Source organism: Pelecanus crispus, chromosome 9 (genome assembly GCF_030463565.1).
Source record: "Pelecanus crispus isolate bPelCri1 chromosome 9, bPelCri1.pri, whole genome shotgun sequence".
Taxonomy (NCBI): Eukaryota; Metazoa; Chordata; class Aves; order Pelecaniformes; family Pelecanidae; genus Pelecanus; species Pelecanus crispus.
The window spans coordinates 18437504-18465332 of NC_134651.1; the positions used below are offsets into that span (position 1 = coordinate 18437504).

The following is a 27829-nucleotide window of genomic DNA, read 5'->3' on the forward strand; positions in this document are numbered from 1 at the left end:
ATGCCGTGCGGGCAGCAGGAGAGCGGTGCCGCCGCCCCCGCGCGGTACGTGGTGGGGGTGGACGTGGGCAGCACGGTGGTGAAGTGCCACGTCTATGACCGGGCGGCCGCGGTCAGAGGCTCCAGCTGCAGGAAGGTGAATCCGCGGCGGGAGGGCGGCGGCGGCGGCGGGCGCGCTGGGGGCGGCGCCCTCCCCTCGCCGCCGGGCCGAGCGGCGCGGCCCGCCCCCCCCCTCGGGCGAGAGCGGCGGGCGCGGCGGCCTGAGGCGGCTTCGGCGGCGGGGCCGAACGTGCCCGCTGCCCCCGAGGGCCGGGCGGCTTTGGGGGATCCCGGAGGCGGCGGGGCTCGGCGCGGGAGGCGCTCCCAGGCGCCCGCCCGGCTTGGCTTCTCCCGGGGCGCGGGCATCGGACGGGGACGGCTCCCCGAGCGCCCTCAGGCCGGCCCGGGGGAGACGAAAGCCCCGACCCGGTTGGGAGCCCCACGGGGGACACCACCAGTGCACACTGCGCTCGCCCCGTTACCTCGCAGCGCTTGCTCCCGCCCGCCTTCCCTGCTGCCTTCCTTCAGTGGCTTACCGACTAATCCCTCTTAAAATCAAACAACTTCTTGTTAGCAGGGCACAGCCGAGGCTTGCGCAGGACTTGCGTTTGCACACGTCCAGTTACGTAACAGCGCTGCGTAAAATAGCATGTAAAATAGCGTTAACCGTGGAACATGAGTTTCAGGCTGGTCTTGGTTTGCATGGCCCGTGATTTTGGCATCAGGACAATCCCCAGAATTAACTTTTTTATTGTTATCTATTGCACTGGAAAGACTGCAGCGAGGGGAAGCGTAAGGAATCTGATGGATTTTCAGAGGCGGCCGGGGATGTTCTCAGTGGCGCTGACCCTCCCTCTCGCTGGAAGCCATCCGGCGGGTGCTCCCCGGCCGCCTGTGCCACGCTGCTGGTGAGCTGCTCAGAGGCACCCGTGTCGAGTTCAGCAGCGGAGCCAAAAGGCTCTCTGGGAAAGCTGGTTTCCAGTTTGGAGCCCCAAAAGAGTTTACAGGCTCCTCACTTCCTGGGGGTTTGGGCTTTTTTATTCCCCCTGAACGGAGGAGGTCTTCTAGGGATCACACACCCACGCTCAACCATGTTTTAAAAGTGACAAATGCTGTTGTTTTTTCTCTTGCAGTAGATTCAGAAAATTAAGAACAAATAAAAGCAAAACCAAATGCGTTTGCGCAAACTTTCACAAGAACGCTGGTTTCTGCGAACAAGGGATCATAACAATGCTGTGTGTCTTTCATGAACAGGTGGAATTGCTTTATCCTCGTCGTGGCTGGGTTGAGTTAGATCCTGAAGTGCTGTGGAGTCAGTTTGTTGGTGTAATAAAAGAGGCTGTGCAAGGTAATGGCTTATAAACTTTGAGAAGTTAATTATTCATCAAAATTAGTAACATTAATTAGATAATAAAATTATTTATTTTTAAAAGGTACTGAAAACTCATCACTGACCGCAGGGCTACAATATGCTTTAAAGCCTGTTCAATCATTATGTAGCATAGGACACTTCAATTACTTTTTTTTTTCTTTCAGTGGGGCCAGGTTAGGATTGAAGTAGAACCAGAAGCAGTGTGCATACTTGATTTACATGTCAGTGACAGTGCCTTGTTGCTCCAGCTTTTTGTATATGTATCCTTCCTCAGTGTCTGTCTTCCTTCCTCCAGATGCCTCTGTGTACAAACAGAGTAGGCTTGTTTCCCCTTCTGGTTCCCCATTATGCTACTGCCGCTTTGTGTGTGTGGTTGCGAATGTATGAGAGAATGAAAGCAGGATGCTGCATAATTGTGCTTGCTTGGTTATAACCCGATATTCTCACTTTCCCCATTCAAACTACAAACAGTGCTGAGCATCTGATTTCTGTATTATTGTTCTGGTTGTACTTAGCCTAAAATTTCCTAGTTCTCCACACACTAAAACACACACAACTCCTTTTTTTGCCAAACTTCTGAAGTGTTTTCTTCCCCCCTCTTCTGGATTCTGCTGTAACCGTGCATTTACTCTCTACAACTCCCACAGCTTTGCCATTATACCAGCTCCAGCATTCTGCAGTCCAGCACGGATCACCTTCCGTGCCACGCTGATGCCATGGACCTGTCAGCTGCACCCAAGCTCGCTTTCTCACAGTGCCCCAACCTCCTTGTCATGTGTGTGTGTGTCATACTCTTTCTTTCAGTGCCTAAAGTTCTTCCTGTTCAGGCACTCTTGCAGTTTGGTCTCCAAGCGTTGCTCTGCTTCCAAGCCTGGCGCAAGGCAAAACCCCTCTTACCTCTTCATTTGGAAGGCAGCCTAGGGGACAGGGAAAGTAACCATTACCACGTGTAAGCTGCAGCTGATTATTTTGGGCTCTTGTTCTGTTTTTTCAGCAGCCACAACCGTTCTGTCACAAGAATAGCAATGCCACCTCAATCCCTAAAGACCTTACTAGCTTCCTTCACTGCCATTTTGTGGGGCAAATTAGGAAGCAAGATTTTTAAGCTGGTTTTAAAAGGGGAAGCTTTTCTTGTGGCCAAGATGTGCACACTGTCAGCAAGTCATTTTTAAGTGGTTGTGTAATGTAAGTGAGCATAAGCCTGCACTGCTGTCAAAAGAGGCAGTCCCACCCGCCTTTTAACAGGGTTGTTTCTGGTCCAGAGCAGTTTCGTGAGTCAAATCACTGTGCGGTTGTTTATGCCAGCAGAGCTTCACGGACTTTTGTGCCAGCACAAGAGAGGGTACCAGGGGCAGGAATGACTGTCTGGAAGCAGAAAGAGGCATAAGAGCACTTCAGTTTACAGGGCTTGTGGAGCTAAAACCTGTGATTCCATGCACTGGATGAGCTGATGTAGTTCAGTACTACCTAAAGGTGGAAACCGCTTCTGGCTGCGTGGTCCCACCCCTGTCTCACACTCATTCAACCATTCCAGGAGACAGCTTAGCTCACCAGCTTAGCTGAAAAGTATCTGTGCTTTGTCTTCTGATTTGTTTTTCTCTTTAATGGAAGTTAGCTCTACTGTCACTGGGGTCTAGAGAACATATAGTCGTTACAGAAAAAGTGGTGGGAGCGTGCAGCTTGTGGAGATGGGGAGGAGTAAGGCGTGCCACTGTAATGCACAGTGAGCTGCGGCAGTACTGGTATGGCTTTGCCTTCAGTTTAGACTCAGCTGCTACTGAAAAAGAAATACTGCCGTTCTCAAGCCACCCACTCCCAGGTGCTCCTCCCATACGAGCCTGCTACCAGCAGCACTTGTGCAGGCAGTTGGAGCAGGTAGCCTTGCGAAAGCACTGATGTGATTGTTAGCTGATTGAGGGCCTTGATACCACTGCCTGTGTGAATGCAAGGACCACTATAAGGGAAGGTGCAGAAGCACGTGTAGAGGTTGGCAGAGCAAGACGTGCCTGTTGTCTGTGAAACCCCTTCTGTAATTGTCACTTGGAGGCTGTCGGTTGTAGAGTCTGCAGTATATGCTTATGCAAATGAGTAACTTTGCACATGAAAGTTAATGTAAGAACACGTATGAGCAGGACCTGCTTAACCTGGTGGAGTCCCCATCCCTGGAAGTGTTCAAAAAACGGGTAGATGTGGCACTTGGGGACATGGTTTAGTCTAGTCTACCCTTGATTGGCTTAGAGTAGACTTGGTAGTGTAGGTTAATGGTTGGACTGGATGATCTTAAAGGTCTTTTCCAACCTAAACGATTCTATGTTTCTATGATTCTAACCTGTGATTTGTTCAAGTAGCGGGACTGAGAGCCCTTCAGAGTAACAGTACTTTGGACAAAATAGGTAGTCTGTGGACTTTCTTAATATTTTTCTCACATAATTTTGTTTCTGGTAGCATGCAAGTACTTGGGAAGCTGACCAGAGCTGCTTGGAAAATAGCTGTGGACATATTTAATTATTTACAGTTATATATATTAGAAAAAATGTTCTGTAACAGTTATTTGAAGATAAGGTTTAACAGCAAAATTGGTGTAATCCCAAATATACATTTTCATACTTCTGAATTTTTTCAGAAGAAATACTTCTTTTTTCAAAGAATACTTCGTTGCATTCACTGATACGTGGTTTAAGCAAATTTGTTCTTAGGAATTTTGAAAGATTGCTTAAGGAATACAATATTTAAGGTGAGACGTCATTATTACAGTGATGTAAAAAATCGTGGCATATTGACAATAATCTCTTTACTGCCTACAGAATCAATCTAGTTTTGTTTCTTTATGGAATTTCTTTCCGTAGGCTTGTAAAGGTACTTATTCCTTCTGTTTGTGCTTTTGTTCACATTCATCCGTGTGAAATGCACGTTTTCATTTATTATATAGGCATATGTAACCTGCCTGCCTGTCTCTGGGATTGTTCAAGTAAAGTTATCAACAGGCCTTTCGGAAGGTGGAAAGGGTCAGAGTGCCACAACTGCTTTTGTAAAATACCCAGGTTTATTCACCTGGTTTGGAATCAGTTGGTCTGACGCAGACTTTGCTGATATTTCACTGCTCTAGTCACTTAGTTGGCCAGTCTGGAAAGATTTAGATTCTCTTAAATTATTAATTTCTGAAGAATTCCATAGGTGTTATATTGTAAAAGTTGTATTTTTGTTTGTTTCTTCCAATAAATGTTTTTTTGTGTGTGGTTTGGTTTTGGTTTTTAGCTGCGGGACTTCACATGAGGCAAATTGCTGGTCTTGGCATCTCAACGCAGAGAGGAACTTTCATTACATGGCACAAGTATGTATATTGCATGTTTTTTAGAATGAATTTATGCTCATAGAAGCAGACTGTAGAAACGTTGAACTTGGTCAAGTCACAACCTGAAAGCCACAAATGTCAGTCACTCGTGTTCTCTTGTGTTTGCACAGCCACACCTTACAGCAGTTTGGAACAGTTTGTAAGTGTATGTCTGTCTTGTTTTGTTCTTAGTACTTTGGAAGAGATGAATACAGACGTATTTTTTTAATTCTGGTGAGAAGCCTCACACTCAAAATGTCCGCATGCCTATTACTAATTCCTCAAATCCACCAAGAGGATATGCACTTATTTTAGGAATTGGCCTAGTGTTAAGTGTCCTGACTGGAAATGGTGAATGATGATGAATTTTTTGGGCAGTGTATGTTCTGTAGTTTTAAATGGGAATTTTCAAATACTGTTTTTCAGGAGGACAGGGAAGCCTTTTCATAATTTCATAAGTTGGCAAGACTTAAGAAGTGCTGAACTTGTGAATTCGTGGAATAAGTCCCTTCTGCTGAAGGTAAAACTGTGCTAAGCTAGATACTGCTTGGATGTACTAGAACTGTTGTTTTTACGAAGAGTAAGGGCAATATATGAAATACTGCAAGTGTCCTGTTAAAATGTTAATATGACATGCTGTGGCCTAAAAACATTTAACTGAGCAAGATTAGCATGGATGATAGTACCAAGAAAAAAATTTAGTACTGATAGCCTGAAGGTAATTAATTATGGGAAAAGGTATCTGTAGGTCTAGCACGCATTTTGTTACTTTTTAGTCTCTTTGTTGTATTAAAATGTTGCATGTTAACACTGCTACAGCACAATTTTTTGATACAGGTAGTTCTTGGTTGGCAGCGTTTGGGGTTTTTTATTTGTTGAGGTAATGTACTCTTTGCTCAGGTTATCTGTAGAAGGTACATTTTATGCTGCTTATGGTTTGTGCTTCATACCTTTAGAAGAGAAAGATTTGCTCTAAGTGGAAAAAATGAAGTTACTTTTCCTGTAAGTGGAAACTAACTAGCACATGCACAATAAGAAGTTAAATTCTTGGGTTTGCTACTGATTTCTTTTGTGAATGAAAACTTGATTAAATTTTGGTTAATCTAGTAAAATATGATTGAGCCTGTCTACTGTAGGAGAACTGGAATAACAGTATGTAACTCTGTCAACCACATCATGCATTGAGCTCATGTAGGTGACCTGTCTTCGTAACGCAGAGCAGTCTATTAGCGTGCCAGCGGAAGTCAGTAAAACAGACTTGCTTAGCGCAGCTGCTCTTTCCTGTGGTATTTGTCGTGGGAAGGCTATCTGTTGAAATCCTATGTAAGGATTCTCTAACAATTACAGCTTTCTGAATCTAATCTCATGTCAGCAACTTCCATCTGTGTTGTCATCCTTCGAAGATAATTGATCAGAAGCCTTTAAAGAGAGAGATTAAAAATTAAGTAATTGTTTTCTTTTGAAACAGGTAATCCATGTTATTTTTACAGTGCTTCATTTCTTAACTGGGAATGATCGATATTTGGTACCAAGTTTTCTTACTTTTTCAACACAACAAACTTCTATGAAGCTGTCATGGGTTTTTAAAAACATACATGAGGTAAGCTGGAAAGGGAAAAAGAATAGCTTTCTTAAATCATAATAATAGCTAGTGACTTAGGTTGTTTGTAACCTCTTCAGTTTTGTCTTGCTTGTTCTTTTCCTCAAAAGAACTAGAATGAAAGACTTTTATCTGTATTAATGTTCAAAGCCTGTCTACCTAAATATCTGTTCATGTTTATACAACTTTTTCCTCTGATTCTAGAAATGTGTAGTAGTAAAAAGTTTTCTTTGTACATAAGAAACATAACCAAAACACCTTATTTCACTTCATACAATTACACAGTAGTAATTGTACTTTGTTTTAAAGTTGTTTGCACTCTGGTTTTGCATGACAATTGTATTTATTTTCAACTGGAAGTCTTATCTGTCCACTCTGCTTTATTCCAGTGTTTACAGTTCCACAAATAATATCGTACTGAACAATCAAACACTGCAATTTATTTTGCAATTTGTTGTAGCGTAAATTGGAAACTACACGTAAAATAAGTTGTGCTGGAATAATCTAATGGCCTAATGAGCACTGAGCTATTTGTTGCTGTATTCTTTGCTCTAATCCTTACCATTTTCCTTGGTTCTTCCTATTGTATTAACCTTACTGTCTCTTCATATTGTATTCATCTTCAGTCATCTTATTTTCTATGTTAATTTTCAAGTTATTTTTGAAGAAAATGGTTCTCATCAGTTTTCTACCCTGTGTAAAGAAACCCCAAAATCTTTTGAGTTTTGTCTGGTATTTTGTGTGACAAAACTAATTACTGAGAAGGTCAAGTATAATTTTTTTACTGGCATGTTTTGTTCAGACCTGTTGAAAATGTGATGTGTGAATTTGGAGGATTATAGAATTGAAGGTTATGCAGCTACTGAGTTTTCAGTGCGAGATGAACATTCTCCCACATTTTGTCAGGTACTGATACTTAAAATACGTGACTATCAAACCAAGAAGCTCAAAAATCCATGGCTCTTAATTACAGAGAATAATGTATTCAGCCATGTTTTGAGTGAACTAGTTTGAGTGTTCTTTTGCTGAATTCTGTAGTTGTACACAGTATCAGTTAATAGAAATTAGTTGAAACCTGAATTTCCCATTTTAAAGGGGGAAAAGATCCCAAGGAAAATAACATTTTGAACTCTTTACAGACATCATAAACCAGAAAATGATGGCTCCGTCTTTATTGGTCTCAAGTGTATTTTAAAATGCACTTATTTCTTCTATTTCTGTTATTTATTTATTTAAGTGCAGCATTCAGGACCTTGTTTTCTTTATTCACCACTCCTTCACCACTGTTATAATTGAGACTACAAAGTTTCCCTTCTAAAGGCTCTGATGCCACTGCAGTAGAAGATTAATTGCTTTTCTTCCCTTGCAGCAACTGTAAGAAACTGTGCTTGTTGTTTTTTAGGAGCATGAACTATAGGATAGCATTACTTATATAGTCGACTTGCCCTTTTTGAGAAGAAATATTGGCAATGAGAGACTTATTTTCTGGGGACATTATCATCAACCACAAAGAAAATGAGAGAAGGAATCAGGAAATATGTTCTTCTTTATTGTACCCAGTTGTAAATACTTTTTTTGTATGTATATTTGTTCTCAGGCTGAAGAAGCTGCCAAAAAAAATAACTGCTGCTTTGGAACAGTTGACACGTGGTTACTGTATAGGTTGACTAAAGGTGAATGTTACAGTTCCTCTTAATAAAACATACTGGAATCTAAGTAATGATGTTCATGACTGTCATTGATATTTCCTAGAATTCAAATACATTTTTCACAATTTGTGCTTTTTTTATAATTGATGAATGTTGTAATATATTTACTGTTTAAAAAAAATTAACTTCTGAATTAATTATTCTTTGGGCCTGCCTGGAAAGGTCAGAAAGGGAAATAATAATTCAGTGTAATCAACCTTTTAAGCATTTAAGATTTAAAGAGGACTACTGGAACTAATGGGCCTTATTGAAGAAAAGTACCTGTGAAAGAAAAAGAACAAAAAATTGTTAGAAATGTGGAAGAATTATAAGTTTCTGTCCTGAGGGCTAATGTCTGAGCAATTGGATAGATTATGATAGACAGTGATGCAGTCAGTGTTGGACATGTTGTCAAAAGTACCGGCTCTCTTCTAGCCAGTTTCATGAGGGTAAAATAAAGTAATTAATATATACACATTACAGTGAGCAGGAAGTAAAGTTTATGTGCTCATTGTATCATTGTGATACAATGCGTAACGCAGTTTATATTTCATATGAGCCATTGAGATGCTTAAAGAAAAAGTATGCTTAAAATGACTCAAATATTTGGATATCTGAAATCTTACTTTGTTCTTTTTTATGGTAGGTTCTGTGTATGCTACAGATTACTCAAATGCCAGTGCTACAGGCGTTTTTGAACCCTTTATGGTATGTGCTGTTCCGAAAAAATGTTGTTGCTATTTATTGTGCTTCTGAGAGAGTTGCTGACATTTTACTTTTTCCGTATTATTTCAGAAATCTTGGAACCCCACTCTGTGCAATTTACTTTCCATTCCAATGTCTATTTATCCTCCAGTGAAAGACACAAGGTAACAGTGAAGGCACATTTAAAAGAATATAATACCTGTTAAATTCATTGCCTTTAGAAAAATACTACATAATCTGCACAGGCCAAGTAATGTACAGATACACACACACACACAAAAAAAATATTTTTATATGGAGATGTATTTTTTTAACACTACATCCAAAAACTTTATTTTTACTATCAGTATTTCTTAAAGTGATAGTTTTAATGCTTTCTTTAAAATAAATCGGTAGCATTACCGTTCATATGTGATGCAGACCCAGGCCTTAGATATGTCGATTTCATTTTAACAAAAAGGTCAATTTAGTGTTGTGATGTTTCTTCGTAACATTTGTTTTAAGCTTCAACTTTGGATCAGCTGACTCTGAAATATTTGGGGTACCTATTCCAATAATGGCAGTGGTGAGTGAAAATGTTTTCTTACTTAAATCTGTATATTTGTACATATATTCTTTTTATCTATCTTTGATTTATTACTTGCTTGTTTAGTAAGTATTCTCTGTTCCTTCTGTATGACTTAACTCAAGTAGAATTGGTTGAGTTTTTCTCCAAAAACTCAGTTTACAACCTTAGGGGGAAAGGAGGAGAGAGGAATGGGAAGGGATTTCTAGAGGTTGAGGTCCATTAAGGTTAGATGACCAAAGGATTAAGCACTGAATGTAGGGCTTAACAGAGCTGGGCTCTGCTCTGAGCTCTGGTAACGTCTCTCTCTCTGGCTTAAAAAGAGTTGTTCTATATAAAGTTGTGCAATGGGGTCCATCCTGGCTTGACTTCAGTAAGACTCTACACAAATGTAAGAGTACTTGTTAATAGATCCACTTGTGGTACCTTTTATTTCCTTTTTTTCACTAAAAAAAATGGAGAATAACATGTTCTTGCCTCAGTAGATAGGATTTGGATAAGACTTGTAGAAAAATCTGCTTGAATTGAGCTAAATGGAAAAAATGTCATCTATCTAACATGAATTTTTCTTGCTATTTTTAAAGAATTATAGACTCAATTTATCTGTAAGTTTACTTTTTTACCAAGGCACAAACATAAGTAAATACATTTAATAACCATCATCACTGTTAAAAAATTGAGCATGGGAATAATTTGGTACAGGAGTGGTAGGAGGGAAAAAGGAAGGTGAGACCTCAAAACTTCAACTTTCTATTTGGGAGAAGAGGAATTCAAGTCAAGTTGCTTTGTTCTGCTCCCTGGCGTTGCAAATGCCCTGTTTTTCCTTGTCAGATACTGAAACATAAAATATTTCTTTTGTTTCCATAATATATTTTTCAGTGTTGCCAGGAATACTACACATGTTCACGTTGTGTCCAAACCTGGTGTAATTTGATTCTAGTGATACATCTGACTGTTGGAATGGCCTGCAAATACTTCAGAAATTGTATATGAGTCCTCTCTTAATGCTCAGTTTGTTTCTGAATGGCTATTTGTATTCACAACTCTGAAGTGTTTGCATTGATACTTTAAAATCCAGCAGCTGGTAGCTGGCCGCTAACTTGTCGTATTGTTTTTGTTGGTACGCAGGTAGCTGACCAGCAGTCAGCCATGTTTGGAGAATGCTGCTTTCACCCAGGAGATGTTAAACTGACAATGGGAACAGGTGGGTTTTGGAATGTGAATACTGGAGAGCATCTCTTTGCATCACGGAAAGGTAAGCTAGTGAAATTTTGGAGTATTTCATGTTACTGACAGCTATTAATGATGAGGGTACAAAAAGAGATAAAACAGGGCTACGCTTTTCCTTCTGTCTTTAACTGTAGAAAACCAGCTTGAAAGCGTTTTCAGAACAGAAGACTGTGGAAATTTTTAGTTAGAAATGTAGACCTTGGTTATCCTGAAATATGCTTCTCAAGAAGAGAATTTAAGTAACATCACAAATAATTATGTCTGGTACCTGCATCCCTTTTTTTTTTTTTTTTTTTCCCCTTCACTTGTTCTTCTTGATAGCAGTATTATACAGTACAGGAATGGAGAAAAAGGGGATTGGTCCTCTGGCTTCTCACATCAAAATATTCCAGTGGATCACTGTAAGTTCCTCCTCTTGACCCTACTTATGCTTTGAAGTACCTGCAGTGAGATAATGCAGGATCAGCAGTTATTAGTTTTCTTTTAAAATACTAGAAGTGGGCTCCCCAATGTGTTTCTAGTGTTTAAAACTTCATGTTCTGAACATTTGTGCTCTGTCAAGCTTGTTAATTTGTCATAGATGGCTGTTTGTCAAGAGCGCAACAGACGATACTGAAGTAAATTTGCCTGTGCAGTCTCTCTCTGTCTGTCATATTTTTAAACAGCTGTTAATTTCAGGAAGCCCACAATTTAAAATGGGAAGGGTGGGGCTGGGGAGGAGGACAGCAGTGTGCTAAGGAGACTTTTACCAGCTAAAGTCTGGAAGGACCTTGGCAAATACAGGAGATATGTCAGACTGAATAGCACAGACATTGAATTCCCTACGAATGCAAATGTTTTTTAGGCTAATTAATGATGTCATTATGATGATACTTCTACTTAGGAAATCAGATGTACATAGTCTGTGGAAGTGTAATAGCAAAACATGCTGTAAGGTTTTTCCATTTTGTTTTTTTTTAAGAAAATATATGGCTGTTGTGATTTGATAGGAGTTGAAATCTTTAAGGCAGTGCTGTGAAACTTCTACTGCTTTGGGCTGTTATTTATGTTAAAATTATTTTCCCTGTGTTCTTTGGCTGTCATGTGGTATGATTAGTAGGACAAGTTAGGTACCTAGCTTTCTCGGTGCCCTGGGCATGAAATGTAATGTGTTCAATCTTTAACGTTGACATATGTATTTAAGACTGCAAGATGAATCCCTACAGCATCCTTGTGCAAGCTATTCATTAGCTGCTGCTCTAGTTTCTGATCTGCATTTAGTTGCTATATATGACAGTTTGAAAAAAAAATAGTTCCTTTGAGAACAGCACTTCTCACAATTCAATGATGGAAACATGTTGTATAGATTTTAAATCTACTTCTCTGGCATTGTGATAGTTCTTAGTAACTGTGGTCATGCCAAATGTCACATTGATCTGTTCCCTAGAGGCAGATTATCTTACACTACTAGAGATTCTGGTGTGAGCATTTTTAGGAAGGCCACCTGATGGACTTCTCTGTCCCTGATTAGCTGTCCTTCTCTAGGACTTTTGGCTCAATGAATTGTTTGGTCTTGCTACTTTGCAGCTTCACCTTTGGTAGAAAATAAAGATTGTAGGGAGACCTGCACCAAGGATCTGGAGATATGTATATCACCTTTTCCTTTCAAGAGACAAATACAAACACAAGCTTTAATCTAAATAGGTACTGCTAATTGTTTTCCCTTGTAAGCACCAGAGTGCCTCCAGCACTAACCAAGTTTATGCAATTGCACTAGTATTACCATGCCACTCTTGGACACAGGCAAGCAAACTGGAGATGATTCTGTGAGTGACACCTGTATATCAGCAAAGTCACTTTGAGAAAGTAGAGAGAATCCCTAGATCCTTATGATGCTTTTCTAGTCGTGTAATTGTTGGGACTCATTTACCTTGGTTGCATTACCCATGATCTCTGAGTCCTGAGCAGGGTCCCATAGGTTCTGGGTGCTTTCTTCACTCCAACAGTTGCCGTACTTGGGTTGGGTGAAGTTTTTATTGCAGTGGCCACTGAATGCTTAGGTTCTTATTGAGTGACTGAAAAAACATTTGTCCAGCTGCAGTGCTAGAGAACATCTACTGTTCAGCTAGATAATGAAGTCTTTTTGCTTTAGCATTAAAAGCAGTACTCTGCAGGACTTATGTGCTATGTCCATGCTAATACAGATATCAAACAAGAAGGTCTTTGTGTTCACACTGACAGTTTTAAGTAGTATGTCTCTCCTTTCTTTGTTAAGGTTTCAACGTATCCGTGGGGGGGCAAAGGGGAGGACAAATCGTCAGGTTTATCCTCATTATTGGCTATTTATTTCTAATGTAATAGTATCTTCAAGCAGACAGCTCTTTGAAAGACGCTGTACTGTGTTTTCAAATAAACTAACAGTGTTTGCCCTGTGTATTTCTGTCTTTCTTCTGAGAGATAAGGGAAAAAAAAAAATTAGAAGTTGTTGAATTTATTTTTTGAGTCACTACAAAGCCCAGACTGTTTGGTGGAAATCATAACTTCCTGAAAATGCCATCATGTAAACCATAGAAGTGCTAATCTTCTGTAGTTACAGACAAAGTATATCACCAAATATTTTTAATGAGTTTGGATGTTTCTTTTGTTGTTTATATTAGGCAAACATACAGGTAAAATGCTATAGTTAACTGGCAATAGCCTTTGTTGGAGACAAGGATATACAAATTGTGAAACCTGTTTTCTTTTTTTGCTTTCTACATGAGGAATCATTGCATATTGAAAAAGGAATAAAAAACGTATATCACTCATCCTCTTCTATGAATAAGATCTATGTTCTAAGTTTGTGTTGCTTTTTTTCTGTGTATGTGTCTGTTTTAGTATTTGTGCTTCCCATCTGAAAGCTCAGCTTTCGTGTTTTATGTTCTCGGGAAGTAAATTCTGACTTTTTAGAAACCATTGGGGCAGATTAGATAGACTGAAAACAAATAGGAAAACATTGATAAGTTTTAAAGTGTATACAATCTCTTATCATTTAAAAGAAAGTAAGTGCAGATAGCACTTCTCTCTAGCTTAAAGACGGGGTTGTTTTTTTTTTTTTGTAATTGGATAGTGAATTTTGTTTTCAGGTTAACTTTCGTTTAAAAAACTGTTGTTTGAGTCTCTTGTAATTCCATCACTAAATTTTTAAACAATACATTTAACCTCTATCAGTGACATTTTTTTTTTAGCTTGAATTCTGCAAAGGAATTGAATAAAAACTACCTTTTTTTATAGTTCGGTTTATTGTGGGGGGTACTTGTATATGTTTTTCTGGAAACTTTAATTTAACTAGGTGTTTTGTTTTGTTTCATGGAAAATAATTAAGGTCTGTATCCACTGATTGGTTGGAAGATTGGGGAAGAAGTTGTTTACTTAACTGAAGGCGGTTTGTCAGATGTTGGTACTGCCATAAAATGGGCTCAGGATATAAGTAAGTAGTTCTTTAATTTTGTAGAGGGTAAAATATGTTACTACTTAAGAAACTGTTCTAGGGGGTTTTAGTTATGTTATTGGGCTTGGTTTTATTATCCATAATTGAAGAAACTAGCCTATATGTTTTGGACGGCAGAAAATGCACAGTCTCAGTAGGTTCTCTGCTGAGTGTGTTGCTGCAGCAAGTTTCGTTTGCACAATCATCTCATCACACTCTGCCTCTCAGAACCTCCCACCTATGTAGGCTTTTATTTTCCTGAAACATTTTACTCCTCACTTGCTTTCTCTTGAGCATGACAAACTTCCTGATGCCTTCTTTTGTTTTTTTTTAACCTGGTATCCAGACTTGAATAGAAATGGTGTAAAGGAGACCTGTCTAAAGTTAGATGTGTGTTGGTTTAGGGTATTTGGACTTGAATTTTCAGTTGAGGAGAAGCACAGAAAGTGGCTACCAATTAAGTCTAGGTAGCATAATTGTAAATGCAGTATTCCACAAACAGTTGCTGTAATGTTTTTGAGAGATCTCTAGCTGTACATCTCAGAATTAGTAACAGGTTTGAGTTGTATGAAAATAACACAAAGAACTTTATTTTTAAAAGTAACGGTGTTGTGTATGTTGCTTCACATAGAAGTAATGTGCCTTTTGGCTGTGACTGTTACATAATGAAAACATTTGCATTCCGGATTAATAAAAGGCTAAGTAAAATAGTAGCTCTTAGTAGTTGATGTTCAAAACCACTGATTGTTTATAGGACAACCTTTTCTGAGTGTTCTAATAAACGTTTACTTAGAAATTTAGTACACCTTTACTAGGGTACAAAAAAGGAATTAGTGTCTCAAACTTTGGGTTATCTGGGAAAGGTTTTCCTGAAGTATAGCTCACCACAAAATTCCACATTTCTTGAAGCTGTCAACTTCTGATGCATATGTGCATATACATGCTCATGTATGTGCCTTTAAGGATTAAGTATGACTCAGATCGGTCCTCAGGTCTTCATCATTCAACATTTGACTGAGCCTAGAGAATAACAGCCACTAGTCTTGAGGAAATTACTCAATTCAATACACAGTTCCATGCTGCAGACACAAGTATGAGTGGTACGTATATAAGCTTGCTACTTCAAATTCCGTACTTAAAATGGACACTTATCCATATAGAACTTATCCATTCTTAAAATGGATATTATTGGTATATGCAGAGCAATAGTATAAAGGATTTTTAGCTAGCCAGTAGTGAAATGGATGTGACCTACAGTTGTTACCACAGGCAAAAATTGGGGAAGTTTTAGAGGGACATAAAAAAATAGGCATGCTGCTATAAACTTTCTAATAAATAAGACCTTTATGTTCTGAAGATATGATTGCAGAGAAGCAGAATTCAGAAACTTGTATCAGCTTTACAGATAAAGAGAAGGGTAAAACATTGCTCTATAGAAGGCATTGGGCCAAAACACAAGGTAAGCTAATGGCCTCAGTGAAGATGGTGAGGCTCAACATGCACAAAGATGAGACATATAATAGTGGTAAATGTTTGGAAATAGGAATTTTTGCAGCAAGACAAACTTAGTTCAGTGGGCTGCTTTTAGTGGGATCAGATCACTTCTAAGAATTTTGAAAAAGTAGTATCTGTAATTTCAAGGTGAAGTCAATCTTACTTAATTTTTTCATTTTCTGTCCTGACACAGAGGGTACTATATACAGTTCAGTAATAGCAAATACAAGAAGAAGAACAAGATGTGATATTTAGGCTTATTAGTCTGGGCACAGTAGAATCCAAAGCTTTCAAACAAATTTCTGAAGGCTACAAAGGTAAATTGAAACTCCTGGTAAGTTATCAAGATGGGTTTTTCAAAGATAAATTGAGCTAGATTAACCTAATTTATCTTTGATAGGAAAATTTACTTTTTAGACAAGGAAAAGCAATAGCTTTCATTTACAGGAGACCTCTAGTCTTCTGTAAAAACATGTTATGTGGCCACATAAGGACATTATTAGCTAAAACTACAGAAGATGGGTGTTAGTGCAAGAACTGCATGTGGGTAAAGAACAAGCTGAAGAGGGATGGCTACAGAGTTGTGAAAAGAGACATCTGGCTAGACAAAGAAAAAAAGTAGTGTCTGTCACAGAGGTGGTAGTAGGACCTACCTTATTTATATTTATGTGTCAGTCACCTGGAAAAATATTAAGGGTGCTGATAAAATATGATGGGTATTAAGGACTGTCTCTAGTTATTTGGTGCTTCGGCTGACAATAACATATTTGGGGGGGGGAAACATTTTTTATGTTTTGCAAATCTAGGTTTTTAGCATACTTAGGGTGCCATTGTTAGCATTCTCAATTCCCATTTATGTCCATTTGGACAGCTAATGACTGCTTACAGCATGTAAAGATTAAAAGGCTGTAGCATAATAGATACGAGAGGATCCTTTTGAATTTAGTCTTCATCTGAATAGGATTTTTTTTTTTTTAATGTGACTGATGGACATGAAATACAGGAGAAGTGATCGTTTCCCTTGGAACATGTAGTTCAAGAATATTACAGAAGGAAGTAGTCTGACTCTAGATTTTTGTCTCTTAGTAATATATGAAGAAATTGAAGTAAATAATAAAAGCATATGACTTATGCATCGTTACAGATCTTTTCACCAATGTAGATGAAACAGAAAAAATGGCACGGAGTATTGTTGATTCTCAAGGCGTTTGTTTTGTTCCAGATTTTCAGGTAAAATTATTATTAATACAATTGAGAATATATTTTTAATAACCCAGTTAAAATTTTAACTTGTACATGTTTAAATGTAGTAATTTTCATCTTATCACAGTATTTATTCTGTACTACTCAGGTTCTTATTCTCTGTCCCTCACCACAATGTATGAAGATCATTGTCATATGAGAATGCTTAAACACCACCCCCCCATGAGAAAAACCCTACAAAATAGGAAAATTACTTCCATTTTGCAGATGGAGACCTGGGGGACAGGTAACTAAATGACTTGCCTACAGTAACTCAGGCAGTGCCTGCAGAGACAGCAACCAATCCCACAGCTTTTCTGCCTCATGCAAAAGCCTTCATTGAGACAGTATTTCATAGAATCATAGAACCGTTTAGGTTGGAAAAGACCTTTAAGATCATCCAGTCCAACCATTAACCTAACATTGCCAAGTCCACCACTAAACCAATTCAGGGTAGAGTAGCAATTTCATGTTTCCTGGCTTGGTGGCTGGATTATTTATAATGAAAGTAAAAACTAGGAATCGTTAAGATTGGAAAGGACCTCTAAGATCATCAGTCCAACCATCAACCCAACACCACCATGCCCACTAAACCATGTCCCAAAGTGCCACGTCTACCCGTTTTTTGAATGCTTCCAGGGATGGGGACTCCACCACCTCTCTGGGCAGCCTGTTCCAATGCTTGACTACCCTTTCCGTGAAGAAATTTTTCCTAATATCCCATCTACGCCTCCCCTGGCGCAGCTTGAGCCCATTCCCTCTTGTCCCATCACTAGCTGCTTGGGAGAAGAGACCAACACCCACCTCACTACAATATCCTTTCAGGTAGTTGTAGAGAGCGATAAGGTCTCCCCTCAGCCTCCTCTTCTCTAGGCTAAACAACCCCAGTTCCCTCAGCCGCTCCTCATAAGGCCGGTGCTCCAGACCCTTCACCAGCTTTGTTGCCCTTCTCTGAACACGCTCCAGCACCTCAATGTCTTTCTTGTATTGAGGGGCCCAAAACTGGACACAGTATTCCAGGTGCGGCCTCACCAGCGCCGAGTACAGGGGGACAATCACCTCCCTGCTCCTGCTGGCCACACTATTCCTGATACAAGCCAGGATGCTGTTGGCCTTCTTGGCCACCTGGGCACACTGCTGGCTCATGTTCAGCCGGCTGTCGACCAACACCCCCAGGTCCTTTTCCGCCAGGCAGCTTCCCAGCCACTCTTCCCCAAGCCTGTGGCATTGCATGGGGTTGTTGTGACCAAAGTGCAGGACCTGGCACTTGGCCTTGTTAAACCTCATACAGTTGGCCTTGGCCCATCAGTCCAGCCTTCTAAGCACTGTTCTAAAATAATTCATTTTATTCTGCCTCTTTTCAAGGCGTAGGTTACAATTCATCAGAATACTTAAATGTACTTAACTATGAGCAAGATTGCAAGTCCTGGTGTTACGAAAAGCAAAGATAGTAATATTTAGACACTTCTCCAATACGCGTATTTTAATCTGAATTAGATTTTTCCCTTTAAAATAGGGTTTGTGCCTCATTGCTGAACACAGTGTTGTATAGTAAGGAGTTCCTAGCATTTGTTCTCCTTTTTAGTCCCCTCCATTTCCCAGTAGCTTGCTTTTAACTTCTGCTCTATTTGAGGAACTTCCTGCAATTACTTGATCCCCTCTGGGTGCTTTCCATTTACGCTAGAGACTTGTGTATCCTCGTGTCTGTCCTTTCCACCTCTGATTCATGATCCCTCTTGAGTTTCATTACAGATGTGAGTTACTGTCCCTGTGCAGAGGCAGCAAACAAGGATGATACTGATGCTGCAGTTCAGTCTAGCGTATTAGTCTAGATTGGGATTGATGGGAATTCCAGTTAATACATTACATTAAATGACAAATTGTGATAGCTGGGGAGCTGACATACTGCCTATTCAGCTACACAACAGTTGCTTCTGGTACGGGTTTGATGGTAATAATAGTTTGTAATTTGTCACCACAAAATATCACAGAGTAGCAAGTCAGAGCTCTTAGACAAACCTTCATACTGAATGAAAATAAAGAGGTTTTGCTAATGTAGCCATTGCTAGCTTAGGGGCTGTGCAGAGCCCCAAAACTTTTTCATCTAGTTATGCCACTTTCCTAAGCAACATGAGATAATCTGACTAAAAGCATGCTTTCAGCAGCATAGCTGTTTCTACATTGTGGGTTTGTCAACATGAAAATATCCATGTCTCCACAAAACTTTGTTTTTCTAATCAGTGTTGCTGTCCAGGAGAAACTCTGTGGTGTACCCCTGGTCTCCAAGTTGTCATTTGGAATATTAGCATTATAAACTGTATTGGGCAGATAGACCAGCCAAGATGAAGGGAAAGCTTTGCTGTGCTGTGGGGGATGGGTAATGTCTGCCATCAGCTGGTTCTTTGATATATAGACAACTGATGTTTGAACTGTTCAGGTGTTCAAAAGTTACTGTGTTAAACAAAGAAAAGCCATAAAGATGAAAACAGTATTCTTTTTTTTGCTCAAAAATCACCACCTTCTCTTTTCTCTTAGAAGTCTTAGATAGTAATTTGTTAGTTTTTTAGAGCTACATGGAATGTTTTTGACAGCTCATCTCTTGTGTGGGTCCAACAGTTTGCTGTTTTGGTTTTTTTGGGGTTTTTTTTTTTTTTTGGATCTCCATTGGTCTACCGTACTCAGTTTGATCATTCCCAGGACTAGTGTTTTTTCTAAAGGAACTTAAAATCCTGTGTAAGTCCTGTATGTTAATGGAATAAGGCAAAGAAAAATTTCATTCCTTCTGCAGGTAGCCCAGCTACCTTCTCTCAAACAGATGACCTAATCTTTCTATTTATTTTTAGGGGTATAAAGCTTGATTATGCTGAGATGCTTCCATTTAGCATTTACTGTGAGTAATTGTGCTGTGAATAAGCAAATGTTGAGCCATGCCAAATTTCAATATTTGCAGACAGGAATCCTGAGGTAGACAAACGTTAGTCTGAATTTTTTTTTTTAACCTTTAATCCTATTAATATCCAAGTTCTAGAGATGTTGGGAAAACATCTTTTTTGTTTGGTTGGTTTTTGTTTTGCTTTGTGGTTTGTATCCCACTTGCTTTCTTGACACTGTCTCCAGAAGGAACCCCAGCTAGCTTCTTGGTAAACATTGATTCAGTCTCTTTTTCCCCAATTCTCTTATTTCCAGTCCAGATTTAGAAACTGTACATGCAAAACTGAATGGATTTCTCTTTAACTGTTACATCTAGTTACCACTAATAGTATCCACCAATGTGAATTTCTTTGCCTTTTAAAAGCCCTGCTTATTTCAGTGGAACGTGCTTCGCTAGTAGACTCACAGTAACAGATTCTGTATCAATTTAGAAACTGAGTGGATTACATGGTACGAAAGGGGACATGAACAGTTGAACACTTCTGGGACTGTAACATGTCTCCTTAACTTCACTGGCTAGATGCTAACACAAATTGATTGTATGGTAATGTTTCTCAGACCTGAAAATGATAGTTGGTGGGGAGGGTTCTTATGAAGCCCGTATGTTCATTTTCTACAGAGTAAAATGTTTCTCTATTCATCCATATTAAGGCAATAAGAACAAAGTTTCTTTCTTACTGGATTCTAGCGCTGTGATGCAGCGCACTGAGAAGAGCATCATTGCAAATGTGGATTTGAAATTGAGTGAATATGTGCATTAATCATTTTTCCTCTTACTCATTCTGCTAGAAACAGGTGTTTCCAGGGTTAATTTGCTGTGGTTAGTAGTAACAGCAAAAACTTAGGACTCTTCATTGGGGTGTATGCATATATATGTGCTGCTAATTTTTTCTTTTTTTAGTGATTGATTCTTTCAAGATACTCACCCTTATGTAGAATATGAGTCTATGCTTTTTAGTTTATTATCTTGTATATGAAAATCTGTAAACTTGGAAGCCATGGATCTTTAGAATGGGAAGGGTACTTGCATATGGGGAAAAAAAAAAAAGAATAATTTCTGTTACTGTAATGGAGAAGTTTCTTCTGGTTAGGAACTTTTGCAAAATGCCAGTTTTCCTTTTGGCTGTATGTACCTATCCATGCTTTTTTTTTTTTTTTTTAACATATGTTAGCATTTTCTTAATTTACTTTATAAATATGTGTGTGTATATATTTTATAAGCATGAAATTCAAACTTCTGGTGAGTGTTGTCATAACTGATATATAGCACCGTACAACTGGAATGGATTGTTTCAATTTAAAAATTACTGTCTGCAGTGAAAATAAGATTTAAAATTATCACAAACCTGATACGGACCAGCAAACTAATATTTTGTGATAAAGTTTATCAGAGGAGTGGAGGGATGGAGAGGAGATTCATCAATTGATCCTCCAGTTCTGCAAAAAAAAAAAAAAAAGACAACTTAGTGACTGTTAGAATTTTAGTTGGACTCCATTTACCAGCGTCACTGAAAACAGGCTGTAGTATAAACTAATAAAAAGTACTAACCATCCTTTTTAGTGTTACTTTTAAAAGTCAGTTCATCTTTCTTTCAGCAGTTCAGGAGTGTTTAAAAAAAAAAAAAAAAAGTGTGTGTGTGGAATCTTGCTAGAGAACAGCAATATCAGTATGCCCTGTCCTAGACACTTGAAGTGTACACTATATGTATTCTAAAGAGAATTCATACAGATTAGTGTTATTTAGTATGTCAGATTTGGAAGAAGTCACTTAAACCTTTTTCCTGTTGAAAGAAGCTATTTAAATAAACTGTTCACTGAGTTAGCTAAAATAATAGTATATACATCTTACATATTGTTTTCAATTTTCTCCTTTCACTATGCTGCCTGTAATTGTCGTAAGTTATTTTTTTTTCTTATTCTTTGACTCCTTTCTCAAAAGCCTACAAATACAATTCTCTGAACTCATGGTGAAATCTTTCCTGCAGGTTTCTGTGAATGACCCCTATTTATGTGCCTCTTTCATGGGGCTGAAACCTTCCACTACCAGAAACCATCTTGTACGAGCCATATTGGAATCTGTAGCTTTCAGGTACTGCTTACTTACTTATCTTGTTTGTATTTTCTTATGTTTGCTTTTCTTTTGATCAGCAGTGTTAAATGGATACATGGACTTCTGCAGTTTGTAAAATAATCCATTACTGTTACACTGAAAAGGAGTTTTAGCAGCTTTCCTCTTTTTTTCTTCAACACTTTACAAATAAACTCGTGTATATTTATTAGTTCAGAGTTTTTCTTACTAAGTAACCACATAGGGATTCTTAAATTATATTGTTTTCTGCATGTTCTAAAAATGTTTTCAAAGTTTGCCCTTACTCTCCTGACAGTGTTTTATCAGAAGCAGTAGCCCGCTCCAGCTGTGTTTAAAGTATCCCTGAAGCTGGAAGTTTTATATCGGCTCTTTGGCTAAAGTTTGAATTTTTGTTTTTCTGTAAAACACAGTAATAGGCATCTTAAACATCTTTAAAGATGTGAATGGGCAACACCTTCCAGATCTAACTGTCAAGGTTAAAGATATTACTGCTAGTCACTGACGATACCACATCAGTAGCACACTGTGGAACAGATTTGTTCTGCCTTGCAAACCCACCCAGCATGCCTCGAACTGAAGTTGAATATGGTTTGAGCCTGGCTGAAACTGCACTGTGGCCAGTTAGGGAACACTCATATGATTCCTTCCATCTAGTCACCAGCTCTGCTTTGGGTGCAATAGCCTCCTGCAAAGAGGCAAAAAGGATGTCTGGAGGAAGGTAACATTCTGAATTGCTGCAACTGTTTCTGATGCATTTTTTTCTGCACTGTAAGAGGAACATGAGATGCAGTAATTCCTGAACTGAAGCATAGGTCTCTTCAAAACAGGGATGCTGAGAATCTCACCTCATTCAAATACCTACCTAGAAAAGGGTAGAGATCCTTTGTATTTAGATTTTCTCCCATTAAATGAAATTGTTTCAGAACAAGTCAAACTTGCAGCCTTCGGATGTTCCCTTTAAAGAACAGCTGGGTACACTCTGATTAACGCTCTGTCAGCCTACCTTCCTCACTCTAAACCACTTGTTAGACCAAAAATTGCATCTTGTCTATAGAAACCTATCAGCAATTTCAGGTGGGAAACGTGTACCTTCTACAGTGACTTGCTATAGAGCGGGCCGTGCTTTAGCCATACTCGTGCCTTCGTAATGATGTGTAACCAAGACCAGTTTGGGTCTTTTTTAATTCATGCATTGTGGAAACTTGTTAGCTATTGCAGCAGTTCTGACACAACTGAGGCATTTTTTGCCTTGTATTCTATTTTCTGACTATGTAGATACTGGAAACACTTTATGGAATATATAATGCTTAATTCAACTAAATATTTTTTTAAAGAAACAAACTGCTTTATGATATCATTGTGAAGAACATACGCATTCCTCTTCAAACTATTCGGTAAGTTCCATATAACTTTTGAATTTGATATGTGGGAGTTTGACTTTAAATAGGTGTGAACTTTATTATGCATTTTTATCTTACTGTAAAAATTCTGCTGCTGAGAAATAGATGATTACCAAGTCAAATATTAATGTAACTCAAGTAGTAGAGTCTACACACAAAAGGGTTAGTTCTTAATTAAACTATTGGCATTGGTGATTGTCAGTAGGCGAGTAATTAATTGCTCTAATTATTTAAAATTTAAAAAAAGGGCAAATTCATGTTTTCAGGTAGCACTAGAGTGTATATAGCAATGCCAACCACAAAGGTAATTCTACACTTTGTTATCATTTTTTCATACTGAAATTTTTTGTGCTGGCTCTGTCACAGACTGAATATTTTTTGAAGATGTCAGTTAAAACTGGATCTATTTGTGAGGGAAAAAGGAAGAATACTTTTAAAATTCAATTATTAAGACAGTGGTTTTGCTTCAGTCTTTGACAACGCAAATCAAATTCAATGAGGTAACTGATTCATAGAATATGCTTTTCACAATGTCTTGGAAAAATCTAGCTGAATTATGCGTTGCTGGAAAATTATGTTGCACATTTCAGTAGGTATTTGGTTTGGGCACAGCAGTTGTCTTAGAGCCTCAAGTCCTCTCATGCTGAGAAAGCTCTCCAAAATTTCTCCTTCTGGCAGCCAGGGGTCACCGTGATACCATGGTCGAGAACAGACAGGCGAGCATTCCTGTCCCTCTTGTGGCTTTTTTCCTGATACCCGTGCAAAGGAAGAAGTGGACTGGCAGGCATGTAGACAGTTGAGAAATCAGAATTTTGAGTAGTGGAAGAAAGATGAAAGTGCAAGGTGGGGGGAGGTAAAAGTTTCTGTCTTCCATCGTGTACTGGGACAGAGTGGGCAAAGATGAAGGAACAGCCAGGCTTGGGGTTTTAACGAAGAGGAAAAGATCAAAAGCATTGGAATTTTTGATTCCTTAGGAAGCTTTTTTACATAGAAAATTGCATCCAGAATTTGAGAATTCACATTAAGACTGCAAACTGAAAAATGGGAAATGTGGAAGTACTGCCTAGGAAACACTGGAATTCTGATCCCCTTTACGCTGTAATGTAAACTTTAAATTGTACGATCATGTTCTGTTTAATTCATTAATATAAAATTGCTGTTTCATAGAGTGCCTATAATAGTTAACTACGATCAGTAGCAATTCAGCTTGTGGATTAAGCATTAGAAGATAATGAGATACACTTAATGGCTTTTTCAGTAAGGTTGTAAACTGCTCTCCCATCCTTTTGTCTGCACATCTTTAGTATCTATCCATTACCTTTGATTTTTTTTTCATTGCTTTTATCCCATAAATATGTTCATTCCCTTTTTAGCTATTGTCCTGTATCCTTCCTTTCCTCCCAGTGTCTGGCTCCTACAAAGTTGTCATTTTCATTAGTCCTCTACATTCCTATTACTTCTCCCCCAGTTTATAGGCATTCTTCCCCCACCCCCCCCCCTCTAAATTTGCCTCTAAAATGGAAATGCGTTTGTGCATGAGTTACAGGAAGATTTATGCATAGGTGTGAAACTCCAGAAGTTGTTTTCTGGAATGTTGGCAATAAGCATTTGAACTAAATGCATTTTTTTTTTTCTTAACTTCTTCTTCCCCTCTCTGTATAGAGCTGATGGAGGTGTCAGTAATAATAGTTTTGTCATGCAGATGACTTCAGATTTAATTAATAAGAAAATAGAAAAACCTGTGAATGCAGACATGTCTAGTCTTGGTGCAGCTTTTCTAGCAGGCCTTGCTTCAGGTATGTACACATTTAAAGGGGTTTTGTTTTTCCCTTCATAACGTGTGTTTGTAAATACGGAGAAAAAAAATCAGAAAAAACCAGGGCATAACTTCAAATAATTGTAAAAACTCCCCAAAGGATTACTTTAGCCATTTTTGTGGGAATCCAAGGTTAAGTAGCGTTTCTGTTTCTCTGTGTAGTGCTTTGCACCAATGTACTTGTATTTGATGGACCAAAGAAACAGATGATAACGTCATACCTACGCCAAATCAAGGACCTTATTTGTATTTCTAATGCAATGTCCCAATTTGCTGAGCAGTTGTACGCTTGTTTAGTTTTACATAAATGAATAGTGACAGTGAGTTTAATGTGAAAAGTATCTGCAAATATGTCTGCAAGATTAATTTACATTTAGAAGGGTATACTACTGGAGAAGAAAGAGGTGAACTCTATCTTGCTGCCTCCCTCTTTCTTGACCCGGGCGCTGGGCATCCCTTCCTGTATCCGCACTGCCTGGAGCGGTGCTCGGGGAGGATGGATCACGTGACAAGCAAGCTGCTGTGCTTACGTGCAGCCGTGTCATTCCTGCTGAAGCTGTGTCCTGTCGTCTGTGAACCAGCTCTTTATTCTTTATAAATCCAATGGAAGTACAAAATAAATTATTAACAGGGGAAAAAAAAATCCAGTTCTACTCAGAGAATTGTTGTATATAATTAACCAGACTTAAAACTACAAACTATCAATGGTTTTGCTTAATGGAAGTACATTTTGTAGGTGGATATTAGCTTCATTCAATTGCTTTGATATGTAAACAACAGAACTGTAAGATAAAAACTATATGCTTAGGTAAGACTTACTCAGCAATTAAAACCGTAAGTAAGCTGCAGCCCTTGATAGAAAAGAAGGATTCAATAGCGTAAATCTGAATCTATAGCACCAGCTGTTTCCTGCCATTTAGGCAATTTTTAAGACAGTAGGAAAGCAACTAGCGCTAAGTCTTGGTTTCTGTGGCCCTTCTTCGTTGAGAGGGACCTGCAGCCAAACCAAAGGATGAAACCTAAGGGAACTTCAGTGTGCCAGAGTTATTCCTTGGAAACCATCCCAGTTAAGCAGATGTACTGTTGTCAGGATTCCAAACAAGTGGATGCTATTGGAAAGGAGTTTCACAATGTTAAAAATATGCTTCCCTCTGAGAAAGTTGTTGATTAAGTAAAGAAAAGCTGTCATGATTTCTTACTGTGTTTCTGCTTTGGATCTCTTGGAAATAAATTAAAACAACTCAAAAAAAAAAAAAACATATTTGCAGTTGAGCTTGAGAATGAACTTTCTGTTCATAGGATTTTGGACTGACAAAGAACAACTAAAGAAGCTAAGGCGAATAGAAGCAGTTTTTGAGCCTCAGAAGGACTCGGAGGAATACAAACCTGCTATGGACACCTGGCTACAAGCAATGAAACACTCCCTGCACTGGTAGAAATTGGCATTTTAATTGTAGAAGAATTAAAATGCTTTAATTCATATTTAGAAAATCTTGACATTAACAGGACAGTAAAAACCATAACTCAAATTTGTGACAGTATATATATGAAGTTATGCTGTACTTCAGTTATGCCCCTGCTGCTAGATTACTTAAATGAACCTTCATCATCCCTATGGCAGCTGTAGTCCAGCTGCAGCATTTGTGTCCCTTCAGTGACCTCCTTTGGGTGGCCCAGCTGCTCGAATCCTACCATGTACTAGAGATGGGGAGTTTTTTCCTGTGATGGGTTTTCTACTGAGGAAATCGCCTCCCTTCTGATCTTGAAAATCTTTGGTATGTTAATCATGAAGGAAGGGTAAAAGGCATGTATACTTCCCTAGGCATTTCTAAGAAATGCAAAATGATTGTTGGGGGGTGGGTTGTAATGAACTTGATTGTGTACAAGATATTTTCTTATTAAGTAGCCTGTTACCACCTTTTGATTGACTTCCTAAGGAAGCATTTGACCCAGCTCTGTGATGACATTTTTATGCACTAAATTAAGATGAAATACAAAAGCAAATAGGCTTTCAGTACTCCTTAAAAAAAAAAAATCCAGGATTTTTGTAGATGATGGTTCCTATCTAGCTTGTGGCTCAATTTTTTTTTAAATTTTATAAAGGCCAAAAGCTATATTATCTGGCATAGCTAATACAAACACATTAAAAGTAGTTACAGGTATGCTATCTAACTTGCAAAAAATCTGTAACATTAGTATTTTCAAACCCATTGTTAAGTCCTATTATTATTGGCTAAAAGGGGGTCAAAAGTCTATTTTTGAAGCTATTAATTACTTTTATATTTTTTAAACAAATAAATTATAATTAAAGAAGTGTGTAGTTAATTATTCTTATGTATTTGTTTATCACTAATCTTACATGATTATAACTTTTTCAGGAGTATGTATAAATCAGTTTCAAAAACATAAAATTATTAAACATTTTCATTTCAGAATAATGTAAAATTCAAGCTGTGGGTGATTGTGTTCAACAGACACCGGAGACGAGAAATGTTTATAGATTTATTGAAGAGGGACAAAGAACTATCATTCACTTTTTCTTGTGTTGAAACATGGAAGGTCAAATCACTCGCCATTCCCTCAGTTTCTTTCAGTCATCTGCAATGAGTTGGAGCATCTACTCTAGCTGTGTTCTTCTTCAAACTAGATCTTATTTGCCTGTCACCCTTAGCTTAACATACTGGTTTTCTTCTTATTCTGTTACTTTCTGTCCTTCAACCTGTCCTACATGTTGGCACATTTTTTTTTTCTCTGGGCATCCTTCAAGTTGCAGAGACTGCTCTCTCCTGAACCTGCTTTAATAGGAATCCTGAACTGAAGTCCAGAAACAGGTCTGTTTGCTGATTTCTAGTAATACGGCAGACTATACCATCTATATGA

The 27829-nt window shown here is 38.5% G+C and overlaps 1 protein-coding gene across 1 annotated transcript; it reads left to right on the plus strand.

Moving 5' to 3' along the window:
* On the plus strand, nt 1-26385 carry GK5 (glycerol kinase 5). The gene is made up of 16 exons (XM_075716564.1): nt 1-135; nt 1293-1386; nt 4666-4741; nt 5168-5261; nt 6210-6341; nt 7939-8014; nt 8676-8737; nt 8825-8898; nt 9239-9299; nt 10428-10554; nt 13873-13977; nt 16616-16701; nt 21630-21733; nt 23068-23127; nt 24796-24929; nt 26249-26385. The coding sequence occupies exons 1-16, from the start codon at nt 1-3 to the stop codon at nt 26383-26385; spliced, it is 1557 nt and encodes a 518-aa protein (XP_075572679.1).
* Nucleotides 26386-27829: the final 1444 nt, after the last annotated feature.

Coding starts and splice junctions, on each gene's coding strand:
- GK5 (XM_075716564.1), top strand. CDS start 1: ATGCCGTGCGGGCAGCAGGAGAGCGGTGCCGCCGCCCCCGCGCGGTAC. Junction 10,555..13,872: donor TCTCTTTGCATCACGGAAAG/GTAAGCTAGTGA, acceptor AAAATAATTAAG/GTCTGTATCCACTGATTGGT. Junction 24,930..26,248: donor TCTAGCAGGCCTTGCTTCAG/GTATGTACACAT, acceptor TTCTGTTCATAG/GATTTTGGACTGACAAAGAA.